Source organism: Micropterus dolomieu, linkage group LG18 (assembly GCF_021292245.1).
Source record: "Micropterus dolomieu isolate WLL.071019.BEF.003 ecotype Adirondacks linkage group LG18, ASM2129224v1, whole genome shotgun sequence".
In the NCBI taxonomy this organism is placed as follows: domain Eukaryota; kingdom Metazoa; phylum Chordata; class Actinopteri; order Centrarchiformes; family Centrarchidae; genus Micropterus; species Micropterus dolomieu.
The window spans coordinates 8455158-8471380 of record NC_060167.1 but is presented as its reverse complement, the minus strand read 5'-3'; the positions used below and the strand labels follow the sequence as shown (position 1 = coordinate 8471380).

At 39.6% G+C, this 16223-nt stretch overlaps 2 protein-coding genes across 2 annotated transcripts; one reads left to right on the top strand and one right to left on the bottom strand.

The window, feature by feature from the left end:
* Positions 1 to 404: 404 nt before the first annotated feature.
* Positions 405 to 9477, bottom strand: atp6ap1la (ATPase H+ transporting accessory protein 1 like a). Its single transcript, XM_046028805.1, has 8 exons — positions 9358 to 9477; positions 6783 to 6805; positions 6594 to 6667; positions 5932 to 6012; positions 3417 to 3571; positions 2953 to 3003; positions 2241 to 2478; positions 405 to 909 (listed from the first exon to the last, which is right to left on the bottom strand). Exons 1-8 carry the CDS (start codon positions 9453 to 9455, stop codon positions 661 to 663), a joined length of 969 nt encoding a protein of 322 aa, XP_045884761.1. The 5' UTR covers positions 9456 to 9477; the 3' UTR covers positions 405 to 660.
* Positions 9478 to 11530: 2053 nt separating this feature from the next.
* Positions 11531 to 14378, top strand: rps23 (ribosomal protein S23). Its single transcript, XM_046076529.1, has 4 exons — positions 11531 to 11657; positions 12911 to 13070; positions 13621 to 13741; positions 14190 to 14378. The coding sequence occupies exons 1-4, from the start codon at positions 11654 to 11656 to the stop codon at positions 14334 to 14336; spliced, it is 432 nt and encodes a 143-aa protein (XP_045932485.1). The 5' UTR covers positions 11531 to 11653; the 3' UTR covers positions 14337 to 14378.
* Positions 14379 to 16223: the final 1845 nt, after the last annotated feature.

Below are 16223 nucleotides of genomic sequence, written 5' to 3'. Positions count from 1 at the left end.
TGTATTTCTATTATGTATTGATATTATTTATTGTATTTTGCCTTTCTTTTCACATTCCCCTGTGCTGCTTTGCCAATGTGAATTTCCTCTGTGGGGTATCAATAAAGTTATATCTTCTTATCTTATATACAATACAAATACAATCTAATTCTTATTTTACTTCTAAGTATTCTTTATTGCACACTAGCATTTTTGCACAGCCTCAAGAGTATGCGCATGTGATGAAATAAACTATTTGAGTTTTGATCAAAATAATTATTTGCATGAGTGGACTATATATATCCAATACATTTTAATGAAATTCATCCGGCTTGTTTGTACACTAAACAGGTTTATTTGATTATTGTTTTTATATTTTACTAAACAGACTTTGTAAAAAGCAAAATTTGAAATGAAACCAGGTGGAAAATTACCTACTACAAAGAGGGAAACGGAACAAAACAAAATATATTTTTTTACCCATATTTTTATTAAATTTGTTATAAATACAAATAGGCCTACAGAAACTCACAAATAGGCAAATAAAAAAACTAGAAATATATATTTAAAAATCTGATCCTGAGCTGAAAGTATACCATCACACCAGAGGTTTGGTGCCAGTTGTTAGCATCAAATCAGCTGTGACTCTTTTTGAAGTGTCTAATTATCTCCATGGCTACTCTACAGAATATTTTTCTCAGCAAAGTTTTCCACACAGCATTGTTCAGTGTTTTGGGGGAAGTAGACGTCGTCCTTGTGTTCGTCGTCATGCTCGATATGTTTCAGGTGGATGACCATGTGCAGGGCGTAGGCCAGGACCAGCAGCAGGATGAGGGAAGTGATGAGGCCCATCAGGATGGCCGGTGTCAGAAAGGTGGCGCAGTCAGTCGCAGGAGAAAATTTACCAGAGGTGATGTTGAACGCCTGAATCTGAGGAGGACATGAGAGACATAAAGAAGATAAAATTCATACTGTGATTCATAATGTGTGTAAAATTTAGCTTCATTGTTATTCATCCTCCTACACAGTGAAGTTCAAATCCAAACAAACAGTGAAACAAATTGTTTTGTTTTTTGAGTCAGGGTCAAGAAATATTCCATAAATATCCATTTTCATGTCAATAAATAAATAAAACTACCCAAGCTTTGGTCAGTTTTACTTAAATATGACAGATTATTTTGGTCACTTAGGGCCAGTGGCAATAAGACGTGAACACTTACATATCACCTTTTAAGATGATACAGCAAACCTGTTAGTAAACAGTTTACTTATTTACGCATTAAGCAGTTACAGAGCAACATTATCATTTATTTGTAGTCGTGTCTGTGTCCACCTGATGAATGTTAGTCCAATGTGCACTCTCTTTTAGCTCTCTTTTAGGTGTCTCCCAACTCCTGAGCGAAATATCTGGCTCTTTGGCTGCTAAACGCTGCACTATGTTCACCATAGCTCACCACTATGTTTGTGTAGTGTACTGTGGACTTTTAGAGGTTTTTCAGCTTTTTTACCTGAAACAGCTTCCCGCTTTAGCTGAAAACAACACGATGAGAACAAGAAGCTGAAAGAAGCTTTAAAGCTGTGCAGAACTGAGGCAAAATGCAGAATCCTTTTCTGCGGGTTTATCACTACAAGCAACCCCCATTTTTTTTTTAGTTACAAAAGTTTTACTTATGTTGGCCTTGGAAGAAATAGGTATCTGTAGGTCGTTAGCTAGTTAGCCAGGAAGGCCTTTTGCTCATGTGCTTTTAGTTTTGGAACGGCTTACTATTGCTATGTCATGATTGGATTTTCACTATTTGAGGGAGAGGTTTAGTTAAGGATCAATTTAAAGATGGATGAACTTAAAACTTATGCCTCTTTTAAACTTAAAGAAGTGGCTAACAGATAGTCAGCACAGTCAACATTAAATTTAGACACTTGCTGCTATCTTGTCTTTTCTATTCTGCCTGTTTGTGCTTCTTGAGCTATGCATATGAGGTTGGCTGGTTCATTAGTGTTTAGATAGGCTAAACTTCTGTTGTAATTTATTGTATTGGGCTAAATCTGTATGTATTATTTATAGCCTCATTCTTTTATCTTTTTAGAGTGACATATTACCACCAGTTCAGGGACAACAGATTGCCCTTGCTCGATAAACCTGTAAATTTATTTATAAAAAATAAAAATAGTTTCTCCAGATGTCATTGATCGAGCTGCAGCTATGGTAAATCATATATTAGCTTTAAGATATCAATGAGTTAGCTGGGTAAATGGACAAGTACCTGGAAGTTGGTGAAGGTGATGGACCAGCGGTGGGCGTGGTCGGTGCTGGGCAGCAGCAGGGCGCTGTAGCGCTTCAGGCTACTTACATGGAGGCAGTGGTAGGAGGAGGAGGATGGAGCGTACACATCGCTGGCGTTGAACACAGCCTCCTCAGAGGTGTTGTACAGCAGAGAGACGTTGTCCACCGAGAACCACCACTGACCCGAAGACTCGTAGAAAGTGTTGGACAGCTGCAGCCTGACGCCAGAGGGACGAGAGGAGACCTTTACCTTTAATTGTTCAGGTGGTGCTAGCATGGCTGTAGACTTTTAAGCCTTAATGTGTAGGTACCACATGGTACATGTGCAGTTTTTAACCTTTACACATTCCTGCCAATGGTGTCACATTATTCCACTGACCTACACGAGGTGCTAATGCACCCAAAAATACAACACTGCACCTGAGAGGTCTGTGTCTCTAATCTAAGTAAGTAAAAGTAGAAAGTAAAAAGTACAATGTTTCTCTCAGAAATGTAGTGGAGTAGAAGTATAGTATAAGCACCTCAAAATTGTAGTGTATTTCTTGAGTAAATGTACTTTACAAGAAAACTCCACAGATGGATCTGACTTGTCAGTGTGACCTTGAATATAACATCTGATCACACATTTAACTTGATTAACGTTGTAAAGTTGGATTTTAGCACATGATTGGACAGATTGCATTATGACTGACCTGATGGACAGGCCTCTCAAATTTTCCACATCCCCAAACCTCATGACCAACCTGAAGACAGACAGACGGACAGAGGGTCAGAGTTAAGTGACAAAAGACTTGAGGTTATGTGATATTTTTGGATTTGGAATGACATAAGAAACAGCTGTTGGACTTTTTTCATCAACATCCTACCTCGGACATATCTCTGTGGATGTACAGTAATGGTCTCTAAATTGGACAATAGTCTTTTGGATTCTGTGCTTCAATTATTGGAATAACAATTTTATTTTTATAATAGCTTTTTATCTGCCTACATCTCCTACAGCTCTCTCAGACGTATGAGAAGGAGGGATATCTGTTTGAGCTATATCTTGAGATGTTTCTCCAGAAAACAACTAAATCTAAATTATTTATGTTTTCTGATGCTTTTAAAGGACAGACAGGTAGACAGACTTTCCATTCAGACAGACAGGTGTACTAACGTGGCCTTGTCCTGTCGGCAGATGGACTGGCTGGTGTCGACAGGTATATGAGGAGAAAAGGCTCTCTCCGTCAGGTCCAGCTGCTTCTCCTTCTCATAGCGGACAGACAGCTTCCTGGCCTGGAACAGGAAGCAGGGCTCCCCATTGGACAACACCTGGTTGGGCGGAGACAACAGTATTACTGAACACTTGGGCCCCATTTCAGAAAGTGGGATTAGTTAAAATTCTGAGTTTGTTAAGCCTGCTTTCTGAAACAGGACCCTGGGGTAGTTCATTCTCTAAACGTTTTGCACCTGTTTTACGTTTTCGGATTGAACGACACGTTTCCTCGAAACGGTGTGTAACTTTGCGCAATGGGCTTTGAGGTATGTTTTCTCGCAATTGGTGCTGGTGCCTATGTAAATACAGCTGTATTTAAAAGGCAGTAACGTGCAGTGCACTTGCGTACACAACAGTGAGTTCAAGTCACCACCGTTTCCGTGAAAGGTTCAGTCTGTAAATGCTGTGCATTGTTTTGCTATTGTTTCTATGACTACAGCATTATTGGACAACACCCTACAGGCGGAGACAACAACATTATTGGACAACAACATAAATGGATAACACAGAACAGGTGGAGACAACAACATTATTGGACAACACAGTACAGACAGAGACAACAACATTATTGGACACTTGCAGTGCAGGCGGAGACAACAACATTACTGGACAACACAGGAGAGGTGGAGACAACAGCATTATTGGACAACACCATACAGGCGGAGACAACAACATTACCGGATAACACCGTACAAGTGGAGACAACAACATTATTGGACAACACCGTACAAGCGGAGACAACAACATTACCGGACAACACCGTACAAGTGGAGACAACAACATTATTGGACAACACTGTACAAGTGGAGACAACAACATTATTGGACAACACCGTACAAGCGGAGACAACAACATTACCGGACAACACCGTACAAGTGGAGACAACAACATTATTGGACAACACCGTACAAGTGGAGACAACAACATTATTGGACAACACCGTACAAGCGGAGACAACAACATTACCGGACAACACTGTGCAAGTGGAGACAACAACATTATTGGACTACACCGTACAAGCGGAGACAACAACATTACCGGACAACACCGTACAAGTGGAGACAACAACATTATTGGACAACACCGTACAAGTGGAGACAACAACATTACCGGACAACACTGTGCAAGTGGAGACAACAACATTATTGGACTACACCGTACAAGCGGAGACAACAACATTACCGGACAACACCGTACAAGTGGAGACAACAACATTATTGGACAACACCGTACAAGTGGAGACAACAACATTACCGGACAACACTGTGCAAGTGGAGACAACAACATTATTGGACTACACCGTACAAGCGGAGACAACAACATTACCGGACAACACCGTACAAGTGGAGACAACAACATTATTGGACAACACCGTACAAGTGGAGACAACAACATTACCGGACAACACTGTGCAAGTGGAGACAACAACATTATTGGACTACACCGTACAAGCGGAGACAACAACATTACCGGACAACACCGTACAAGTGGAGACAACAACATTATTGGACAACACCGTACAAGTGGAGACAACAACATTATTGGACAACACTGTACAAGTGGAGACAACAACATTATTGGACAACACCGTACAAGTGGAGACAAGAACATTATTGGACACAGTGCAGTGCAGGCGGAGACAACAACATTATTGGACAACACCGTACAGGCAGAGACAAGAACATTATTGGACACAGTGCAGTGCAGGCGGAGACAACAACATTATCAGACAGCACCGTGCGAGCAAAAACACAATCTCTGGTGGTCAACTCAATCAATGGTGGGCGGAATGTGTTCCCTAAGTTCCACAAAATAAAACTCCAGTATCAACTTTTCAGAGTCACAAATTGGCAAATAGGATGTGTGTTTTACTTTGTGTTATGAACATACTGCCGCCTATATCTAATAATCATGTGGTTATAATCAACTACAGCTACAGGCTACTATAATCCTAATGTTGGAACCACCAGCAACAATTCCAGTTATTTACAGAGGGGGAGGATATCTGTTAAAGCCACACTGTGAGGATTTGTGAAATCCTGTTGTTTTTTGTCGTGCCCAGAGTCAGATGAGAAGATGAATAATGGTTTAATATCTGTGTCCAGTACAAATAGGTGCAGGCAAGGACATGTTTAGCCCTTAGCCTAGCAGGGGAAACTGCCAGCGTAGTATCTTCAAAAGTGAAAAAATGCTCCTAGTACAAAACCACTACAATGAAATAATTGCCAATTCTAAACAATTATGACCATCAATCTTGTTTAGACAATCAAATTTAATAGTAAGGAGGTGTAGATAATGGAGGAAAACTTAATTTGATTGAAGATTATACACCAGATGGACAGAAATGCTGTTTTGTCTGTGTGTTATTTGTATGTATTACAGTAGCTGGTTAATTGTCTGGAGACAACAATGCTACCTTGAGGGGAGGGAACGGAAGTGCAGCTCCTGGCGTCTGAAGTAACTTCCTCCGTGATACATCTGGAGACTGGATAGGAAGCTGGAGACAAGAAGAAAATACTTATTTATCACATGAAACACAATTTCATATGTAAATTCAATTCAGTGTGTCTCATTCACATGGAGGTATGATCACAATATGCAATATTAGGTTCACGAGAACTAGACGACAAGATCCTTAAACAGTGTTTTAAATATATTGTCAATGCCAAGATGTATGAGCGAGGGGTCTGGGGGAAATCCTCCAAGAAATTTTGATCTTTAAACACTTAATTTCCTGCCTTCTGGTGAAAGTTTCTGCACCATTTTATGGTGGAAATGTTTTTATTTATGTAAAAGGAAACAGAAAATTCAGGTAGCATGTGACATTTCACAATATATAAATATAACAGAATATGATTCAGTGCAGCTCTCAGGCATTCTGTGCATTGAGTGTTTACTCAACAGTGAAACTAGACTTTCTTTCTCAATGTCAGTGCTGACGCTTGCTTACTTTAACTTAAGCCCAATTCTGAATGCAAGATTTGTGGTGCTGTATTTTTACCACCACTCTTCACCTGTAAGTAAAAAATCAGTACAGTGAGGTGAACGCTGCTGTTTTCTCCTCCACTCAGAGTTTACCTGCAATCGGTCGTCTGCAGGTACCAAACGGTCTTCTATCCACACCCCTCCATCGCTCTGTGCTATCCCTTTATCTGGAGAGAAAGTCAATAACCAAATGAGTTCTTTCATGAGATAGATAGATAGATAGATAGATAGATAGATAGATAGATAGATAGATAGATAGATAGATTGATTGATGGCACTTACCATAGACTGGAGAGACAGCAGCACTGTAAATAGAAGTGACAGGAGGATCAATAAATAACTAAAATAATGTACATCATAATTTTTCGCCCACTTTTACTCTCACATAGGGTCCTCTGTTTTCATTTACACAATTCTCTCTTTTATTATATTTATTTTATTAATCAGTATTTTCTTTTAGTTTTTTTCAGTACATTCAGGTGACACATTTAATAAATTATCTCGCTGCAGTCAGATAGCTCACATAGATTATTATCTGTCAGAAGAGCCTGATGGTGTTACAATTTGAAGTCAGTTTTTTTCAATGGCTAGATTTATTTTATAAATTATTCATTTGTGCTCGTGCACAAAATCTTTTAATATCATCATTTTATAGTATGTGACAAGAAATATGACTGAATCCAAAAAAAACAAACTATGTTCACATGCTGTTAGTCATTTAGTGGGCATTTACAACAGCAAAGGAGATGTTCTATTCAGATTAAAGATTGGTGTTTACTTTAAATTCTCATATGCTTAACTGTGAACTGCAACATGAAGCTACTAACACATGGAAAGTGGTGCACTGTTACACAAGCTATGGTATATTATACAAATAAACACTTAAAATAATATGGTGTGCTATGCACGATGAACCTGGAGGGTAGCAAAGAAAGTTCTCACCCACTTTGTCTTTAAATTAATAGTTAAATTACCATTAGTTAAATTAAAAAAACATAATGATTGTTGGTTTAGGATTAAAGGTTTAGTAACAAATTAATTAAGGGTTTAAACATTACCCTAAACAAATACAAATTATGAAGGTAAGAAATAGTGCAGGGAGCATGAATGACCAGGAGATGGACCTGTAAGGTCTCAAGTACCCAGAATGCATCTGGGCAGCCCGGTGACCCAGTCGTTCACCCTGTGGATTAGTGTTTAAGGTTACAGGGAGATTGATCAGTCTGGAACAGAGATATACTGTTGCCAGATGACCCACTCTTACCCCGATTACAGAGAGAAAGAATAGTCTGATGATTTAATGTCAGAATCAGTTTAACACCAAACAGCAGCTCTGATTGCTTTTTATAAACACATACAGCACATTCAGGTTTTATGTAAAGAATGCTGACGATGTTTCCATCACAGATCAAGAGAGGCAACAACAAGAAATGAGCTACATCCTGTAAACTGTGAAGCCATGAAAACTTATACTAAAACTTTAACACATAAAAACTCAGCTACTCTTCTTCATCAGAACAGGGATGGAAAATAATAATTTGTGTGCAAGTTTTTGTAATTGCCTATACTTCATTTTTGCTCACACATAAAATTAAATTACTTTTTGGTCACCATAGTTTGAGAAATGTACAGTTTGTTATAATGTCAGCAAGGGTCAATTCAGACTGTGTGCGTGAAGCTCAAACATTATGTGGCCCAATAACTGCTGCCTGTTCCCGTGTCCGTTTTTAAGCATGTGTGGCCTTTAACATGTGGTGTCTGCACATATGTTATACACCACAACCACAACAGAGGATGGAACAGTAGTTGACATTTCCTACAGTATGTTTGAGGGATGGCAAACATAACACACTGTTGTTTCACAGGCAAGATGTGAAGTATGTCTACTCTGGTCTGTGAGCGAGGAGCATGTAGCCTTATGAAGTGAAAAATAATCAGTCACAGTAGTCTCAACTCTGACAGTCCAGGGACGTTCAGACTCTCAAGGTTCCTCTTAGATGATCTAGAACAAAACTTGTGTAACATTTTTTTCAGCCCAAACATAATGTATTATAAATGTATTTTGCTGAGAACAATAGTCAGAGCTGTCAAATCCTCCCTTACTCCCTATATCCAAAAAGCTCTTCTTCTCTGCTGGGTCAGAGCACAGAACTGTGGATTGTGGGATTGCACTGATTATATAATCATACAATCATGAGCTCTCACACACACACACACACACAAACATACACACACAGGTCATGAAGGATGGGGTGGCTCTCAGCCATTAGGAGATTTTGCAGATTCTCCCGCCCTTCTACCATCAGCAGCCCTCTGTAAAAACATCTGCAGACGTAAAGCAACATCATCGTTGTCAAGAATGTTGATGTTGCTTGAATCTGCAAAACCCCAGATTATGATAAATTGATCCAATGCCAACATTTGCACAATTCTCACTTACTACAACATCTGGTGGACCATCCAGCAGCTAAAGAAACAGATATTTTTTTCCCAGGATTTGGTGGCGACCAAACCAGATCAGGTGGACACAACCATGACTCCGATGGGGTGATCATGTCTGCTGGATGTTAAAGTAGGTAACTGTTTGTTTACACGTTTGCCATAACTACTTAATAAGGTGATAATGTGTCCATGTTGGGTTTTCATCTTGTTCCTCTGCCCCCAAATCACCAAATCAGTAATTGCAACTAACACAGTCAATGAAAATACCCACAGGTCCTGATGGGCCAGAAACACACCAGTAATCTTTGAGCTGAACGTGTCAAGAGTCAAAGATTAAAAAGTCAGGAGAGGTCAGGAACACCAGGCATTAGATTGTTTCATGAAGGGTAACATGTCTCTCTGTCTCTTCACCTACCTGTCAGCAGGTTGTTCGTCGAGGCAGGCAGACGATTGTAGACGGAGGAGAAGGAGAGAGAGGATGAGGATGCAGCAGTGTTTCCATCGTGAAGCCATAGCTGTGGTGACCAGAGTGTGATGCCAGACTGGTCTCTTCCCCTCTCCCCCTCATAATCTACTTTAATCAGCCCACCGTCTGTAAGCCCCCCCCCTCCAGACAAACGAATCAGCCAATCAGGACAGAGCAGCGACAGACAGGGTTAAAAGAGAGAGAGAGCCCTGCTGGCAGGTTAAAGACATTTTCTCTTTTTCAGTTCAGCTCAGTCAAAATAAAGGTCATTTCAATGACAAATGCACTGACAGGACACCTGGTAAATTTCACCCACATGTATCAAATAGTACAAAATATATATACGTTCTTCATCTACTTATATGGATATACTTATTTATTTTTTATCTATTTTGTGCACCACAGAGGGAAACAAGAGTTTACATCCTTGCTGGTGGCTCTGTGAGACTATAACATGAACTGAACTGGAAAGCATCAAACATTAACTTAACTTAAATATATATGTTTTATTAAAGTAAAGCTAATTTAATTTAAAATGTCATAAAGAACTTACAGCTGCTGATGGGGAGGCTTTGTACCAGAGTTATAACAAAGACTACAGGATATAAGATTGCTCCTACCCACTTTGTTATAAGAGGGACTGAATTCAAAACTAACCTCTCTGGAGAGACTCTCCAGAAGAGGTTAGTTAGAAGAAGTCTGCTTAATTTAATGAGTTTATTGAACTAAGCCGTACATTCATTCAACTCATTGTTTCAAGATCAAAGACTTCAAGTTTATGAGTTCTGAAGATAAAAACTAGAAATTTTTAATTTAACAGTGTTGGGTAGCGACTAGATACATGTAATCTGTCACAGTTACTGGTAAAAATGTGTAATTAAATCACAGCTACTTATGAAAATGTTTATGATTACTTTGAGGGTTACAGCTGAATATTTTCTGTAAACAGCTCAGCTAAAATGTACCATGTAAAGCCACCTTGAGCTCTGGAAAGGCGCTCTATAAATAAAACTTATTATTATTATTATTCCTATTTGTTGAATAATACTCATTTTGTTGCTTTGTCTGTTTTTCATGTGCACAATGTCTTCCTTTTCCATTTCCAGCCACAGCTATTAAGTAAAGTTTGATGCTGTTCTGATGCTTTTCATTGATTCTCATGTTTGAATTCGCAGCACCACTCGACTGCCAGCTTAATTACATCTCAAGCTGTCTTTTCAAAATGAGTTTCAATGATTAGAAACCGTTGAAAACAGTGATCAAAAGTAATGAAATGTAATGAGTTACATGAAGTAATTAAAATACTTACACTGCTATTACATTTTTAATAGAGAGCTCCCACAAGTTTATTTTTACACTTTAAAATGTTCTGATCAGTACATATATTGGTCAAAATTCACTAATGCAGTGTGTATGTATAAAACCACTAACTACTAAGATATTATTATCAGATCTTCTTTTTACCCTTTTATATTGATGAGCCGACATATTGGCATCAAACATCTTGCATTTTTTGAACTCAACATTTTAAGAACAACATACAGATTTTTCGTCCATAGGCTTTTTAACGAGACAGTAGGCTTAATCAGTGGTTCTCAAAATCTGGGGACCCCCAGGGGTCCATGAGGGGGCTCCAGGGGGTCCCCAGCAAAAAGAGGAATCATTTATTTTGACTACAATTTCATCCATAAGTACACCATGACTACATGGATCATGGATTTCATACACTTTTTGTAATAAAACATCTAAAAGCAAAAATCCTATTAGATAGGGTACCCTGGGACAAAATCCTCTCTAATGAGGGTCCGTGGTCTAATTTGGGTCAATTTAGGCGTCCTTGATGTGAGCAAGTTTGAGAACCACTCGGTTAAATAATCCAAGCACTAAAGTAGTGAGTAAAGTAAAATACAATAAAGTATAAGATGATATAAAAAAGGTAAAACCAACATTTTACATAAGACAAATTAAATTGAATACAACAACATACTCATAGATTAATGCTTAAAAATCAAATCATGTTAAAAAGCCTTAAAGGTTTGGAGTAACCTTGAAAAATATACATATATAGAAGTCGCAGGATGTCACAGTGTGGTAACAAAATTATTAAATCACCGTTGTTTTCCATTCCTGTGATAATTTCAGTCAGGCATTTTCTATAGTCAGGCCTGTCCGGGGTCCTCAGACTAGACATTGCCGCGGTGCATGCTGGGTCCTTCCTTTCCATCCCAGGCTCGCTTCTGCAATCATGGGTACGGCTCAAACTTCATCCTAAATACCGATTTATTCTGTGTACAGAGGTGGTTTTTCATATCGGTGTCGTACATGAATATCTTACGAACTATTTTCGATGTGTTTGTAACGGTAGAAATTCACAGTCAGTTGAAAAACGGAACATTTTGACGGTTCTGTTTCCCCGCAACGTGGAGCGGCCATAACATGTCCGCGAAGCACTAGCTGCGTGTTAGCATGGTTAGCTTAGCATACGGTCCTTTTACGCTTCAAACTGTTGTTGTTAATATTATAACGTTATTATTAAACTAAAGAACGGAACAATACAATAACTAATGTTCCGCTGATATCATGGAGAAGGTCTCAGATGGTGTTCGTAAGGCTCCTTAACCGTAACATGTTAACGCCGCTCGTAGCTTGAAACGTGAAGCTTCGTTACCTTTTTATAGCTGCAGAGGACATTTGTGCGATTGAACATTAAAGTATATTGCAGTGGCTTGACTAGGCAAAGTTACAGCTAGCTGTAGTAAGTCCCACTACTAATGTAACGTTACTAAACTGGACACGTCAGTCTGCTGCTTTGTGCTCAAGTTTTCTCAGTTTGTGCCTCTTATGTAGTAATTATTAGTCTTCAACTTCTGTAAGTCTGTAATTGGTGAGAATCGGAATAACTAAAGCCATGTTTGTATGTGACAGACATTGCCAGTAGACAGTGATGCTGCTTGTGTTGCCTTAGTCCCAGTTTGCATCATGTATAACATTTACAATCCAGTTACTTTTGAACACGTTTAACCTGTTAACTTACTTATCATTGGAAACTTTAATTGCCTCCTGACATTTGTTGCACTTGCATTGACCCCTGTGGGAGAATTTTGGTCTTTAGTGAGGAAACCGTTTCAGTACAGCTCAGATGTAAACTGACTTCTGTAGCCCTTCAAAGACTGCCTGTGGTCATTTTAACAGTTAAAACTTGATGATCTTGTTTATAGCATGGTGTTCACTCACGCCATTATAGCCCACATTTAACTCTGTATATTTCTGCTACAGAAAAGGGAAACCTCTTTCTGTACTTTATTTTTTTTTTTTTAAATAGAAAGCATTTTTTTCTTTTGCACTTTATAACAATCTTTGTTCTGCTGTAGAAACCTGTGGCTTACATATACATGGATGTTTCAAAATATAATCCAAGAAAGCTTTGTTGAATTCCACATCATCTGAGAGCTACAGTGGTCCTGCATTGACTCTTAACTTCCTGCTGGTCTTTGTCTTTCAGGAAAGTGTCGTGGTCTGCGCACAGCCAGGAAGCTCCGTAACCACCGCCGTGAGCAGAAATGGCACGATAAACAGTACAAGAAGGCCCATTTGGGCACAGCACTGAAGGCTAACCCCTTCGGAGGAGCCTCCCACGCCAAGGGCATCGTCCTTGAGAAAGTGTAAGTACCAAGAGGCCTGCCAATCAGTTGATACTGAAGGTGAAGTGATTGGTAATTACTCAACACAAAGACAAACAGCTAGTCATTTTTGTAGGTGTTGGCATACAAGCGCTGGTTGGTGTTTGGGATGCCAGCTGGGAAAATGGCAGCATTTACCTCTTCTCTCCATTATACCTTTTTGGAAAGTTCTGAAGTCCTTGTTGAAATGTTTCTGTGAAGTATTGCATTGAGTCTTTTAGTGCTGGATCGAAATCATGATCACTTTCGTGGTTTTAATCTGGGAAGATTTGGAAGTATTAAGCCAAACGTGGGTGTAATTTTATTATTTTTTCTGTTAACTGATTAACTGCTGGCATCACACACTGAATGAAAACCTTAGCAATTAAGAGTCCGTGATGAGCAGTGGCATGTGTCAAAAAATACAACATGCAGTGCAAAGGGTATTTACAGGATAGATCTTTATGAAACATAAAACGTTCCTGACAGTTCATTCCAGTTTGAACTATTTTCTGGGTTAATTTTAAGTTAAAGCGTTGTTTTCTGTCTGCAGTGGTGTTGAGGCTAAGCAGCCCAACTCTGCCATCAGGAAGTGTGTGAGGGTTCAGCTCATCAAGAACGGCAAGAAAATCACTGCCTTCGTCCCCAACGATGGTTGCCTCAACTTCATCGAGGTAAATGTCCGCCCTGTATACATCCTTGAATTACAGCCTATCGAGCAGTTGCTGTGCAGCAGTTGAAGACATGGTGTTATGTTAAGCTACAGGAAATCTAAGCATACTAATTGCATTCCCAGGTTCAAATCAGCCAGAGAGAACTATTTTCCTTCTGAGCTTTCTCAAATGTCTTCATGCAGCTTAGCATTGGTGTAGTGAGTCTGCAGGTCCTAAAATGTGTTGAAGCTGCAGGTAACTTAATCCAGAGTTACTTGCCAAATCAATGTATAGATTTGTTTGCTTAAACCATCCTGCATATTTGTCCAAGATCAGATTTTATATATATATATATATATAATATAAAAAATTACAGTAAGCCGTACAGGTTGACGTTATCGTCACTCATTTCCTCCTTGCATTTCATCTCCCTCTGACCACCCTCTCTGATCTCTTTCCGGTCCTGCAGGAGAACGATGAGGTTCTGGTGGCAGGATTTGGCCGTAAAGGTCACGCCGTAGGAGACATCCCCGGAGTACGATTCAAGGTCGTTAAAGTGGCCAATGTGTCCCTGCTGGCACTCTACAAAGGCAAGAAGGAGAGACCCAGGTCATAAACAGTCGAGGCAGAAAATAAAATAAACAGGTTTTCAATTACAGCCTGGTTGTTTCGTGTTCTCATTTGTTTCTCGCTCACAAACTTTACTTTTTAGAACAGTGGTTCTCAACATTTTTTGGGCCAGCGCCCCCCTATCCATTATCCAGGTCCCTTTCTGCCCCCCATCAAAAAAGATGTTTGCTATTTTCCCTGAATATTGTTTTGGTTTGTTTGTTTGTTTCTATTTAAAAACATGGAAAATGCACATAATTGAATGACAAATTATTTTCCCAGGTAACAAAAAGCCATGTGGAGAGTAATTAACTAATTAGTGAATGTTCCTCCCAGAAACTGTGTGAAGCCACACTTAATAAGTGTATGGGGGTCCTCCCCCGGAAGATTGAGCATTGAACACTTAATTTCCTGTATTCTGGTGAAAATGTTTGCTCCACTTTATGCCTTTTCTGCACCAATTTATGGTGGAAGTGTCTCATTAAATAAAGGGAAACACAAATTCAAGTGCCAGGTCACAATTCAAAATATATAATTATAATAGACTATAATGTGAGGCTCTTAGACATTCTATATTGCTTTTTAATATTTTTATCCTGTAGATAACATTTAATATCCTTGTTGAGTCAACACACATGATTAAGTCTTGCCACCTCTTTTGTGGGGAAGTAACCTATTTAAATGTTTGTGGCCCCTTTTCATCAGTGATAAATTAATCAGTTTTATTGACTGGACTTTTAGTTCATCTGTTAATAACATAACTGTTTCCCACAAAATGACAGTGTAAGGCGCAGCTATAGACAGCATGCTAGCCTCGAAAACTCAGCTGTATTCTAACGTTAACTTAACTCTCCTTTTTAGCTAGGCTCCTTACATGCTTGCTAATAACTTTTTTAAGATGGTTCTCAAACATTGAAAGCAACCCATTTAAGTGTTTTGCAGAGAAACAAAGAGAGATGCAATCTATCACCTTTTTATAAGAATAAGACGAGCTGGATTTTTTATAAGCAGCGACCAGATGCAACAGTAAAGACGGTGCAGATGTCTGGGTACAACCTGAGTTTCGGTTTTGATAGGCTTCCCCATTAAGAAGCCTCCATGCAGCTGTAAACGGAATCGCAGGTGGAAATCGCGAGCTTTGGGGTGTACCAGCATCTGTCTTAGTGTGTTCTTGGGTTTAAACCCAAGAACAGATGCTGGTACACCCCAAAGACCGCACACCCAAACACAAGAAAAGCAATCTAGTGTATGCGGTCCAATGCAGTGAGGAATGCACAGACCTGTATATTGGGGAGACTAAACAACCACTACACAAACGCATGGCTCAACACAGAAGGGCCAACTCCTCAGGTCAAGACTCTGCAGTCTACTTACATCTGAAGGACAGAGGACACTCGTTTGAGGACCACCAGGTGCACATTTTAGACAGAGAAGATGGATGGTTTGAAAGAGGTGTCAAGGAAGCATCTACACCAGGGACGAGAAGCCGTCATTGAACAGGGGAGGGGGTCTACGCCACCACTTATCCCCCACTTACAATGCTGTCCTTTCATCACTTCCCAGGAAACTCAACAAACGTAACCTATTGGCCTCAGGTGAAGATACCAACAATGGTCGTTCAGTCTTGGCCACAGGTAGTCTTAACGACCGTAATGACTGTCGTCACAGCAACAAGGAACAATAACGAACCAGCGGTATCGATGACCCGGGCCAACGACCCCACTGAGGTTAAATAGCTGAGTTTCCCTGCCAGTCAGTCAGAACTGAAGAAGTCCTTTGGATGAGGGACGAAACGTCTTCCAGTATCTTCAACCAAGTCCAGTTGCCCTTGATTTTAACCTTCGTTGGATAACTATGACCTGGATGACTGAGAATCTTCATAGACAACTTGTTG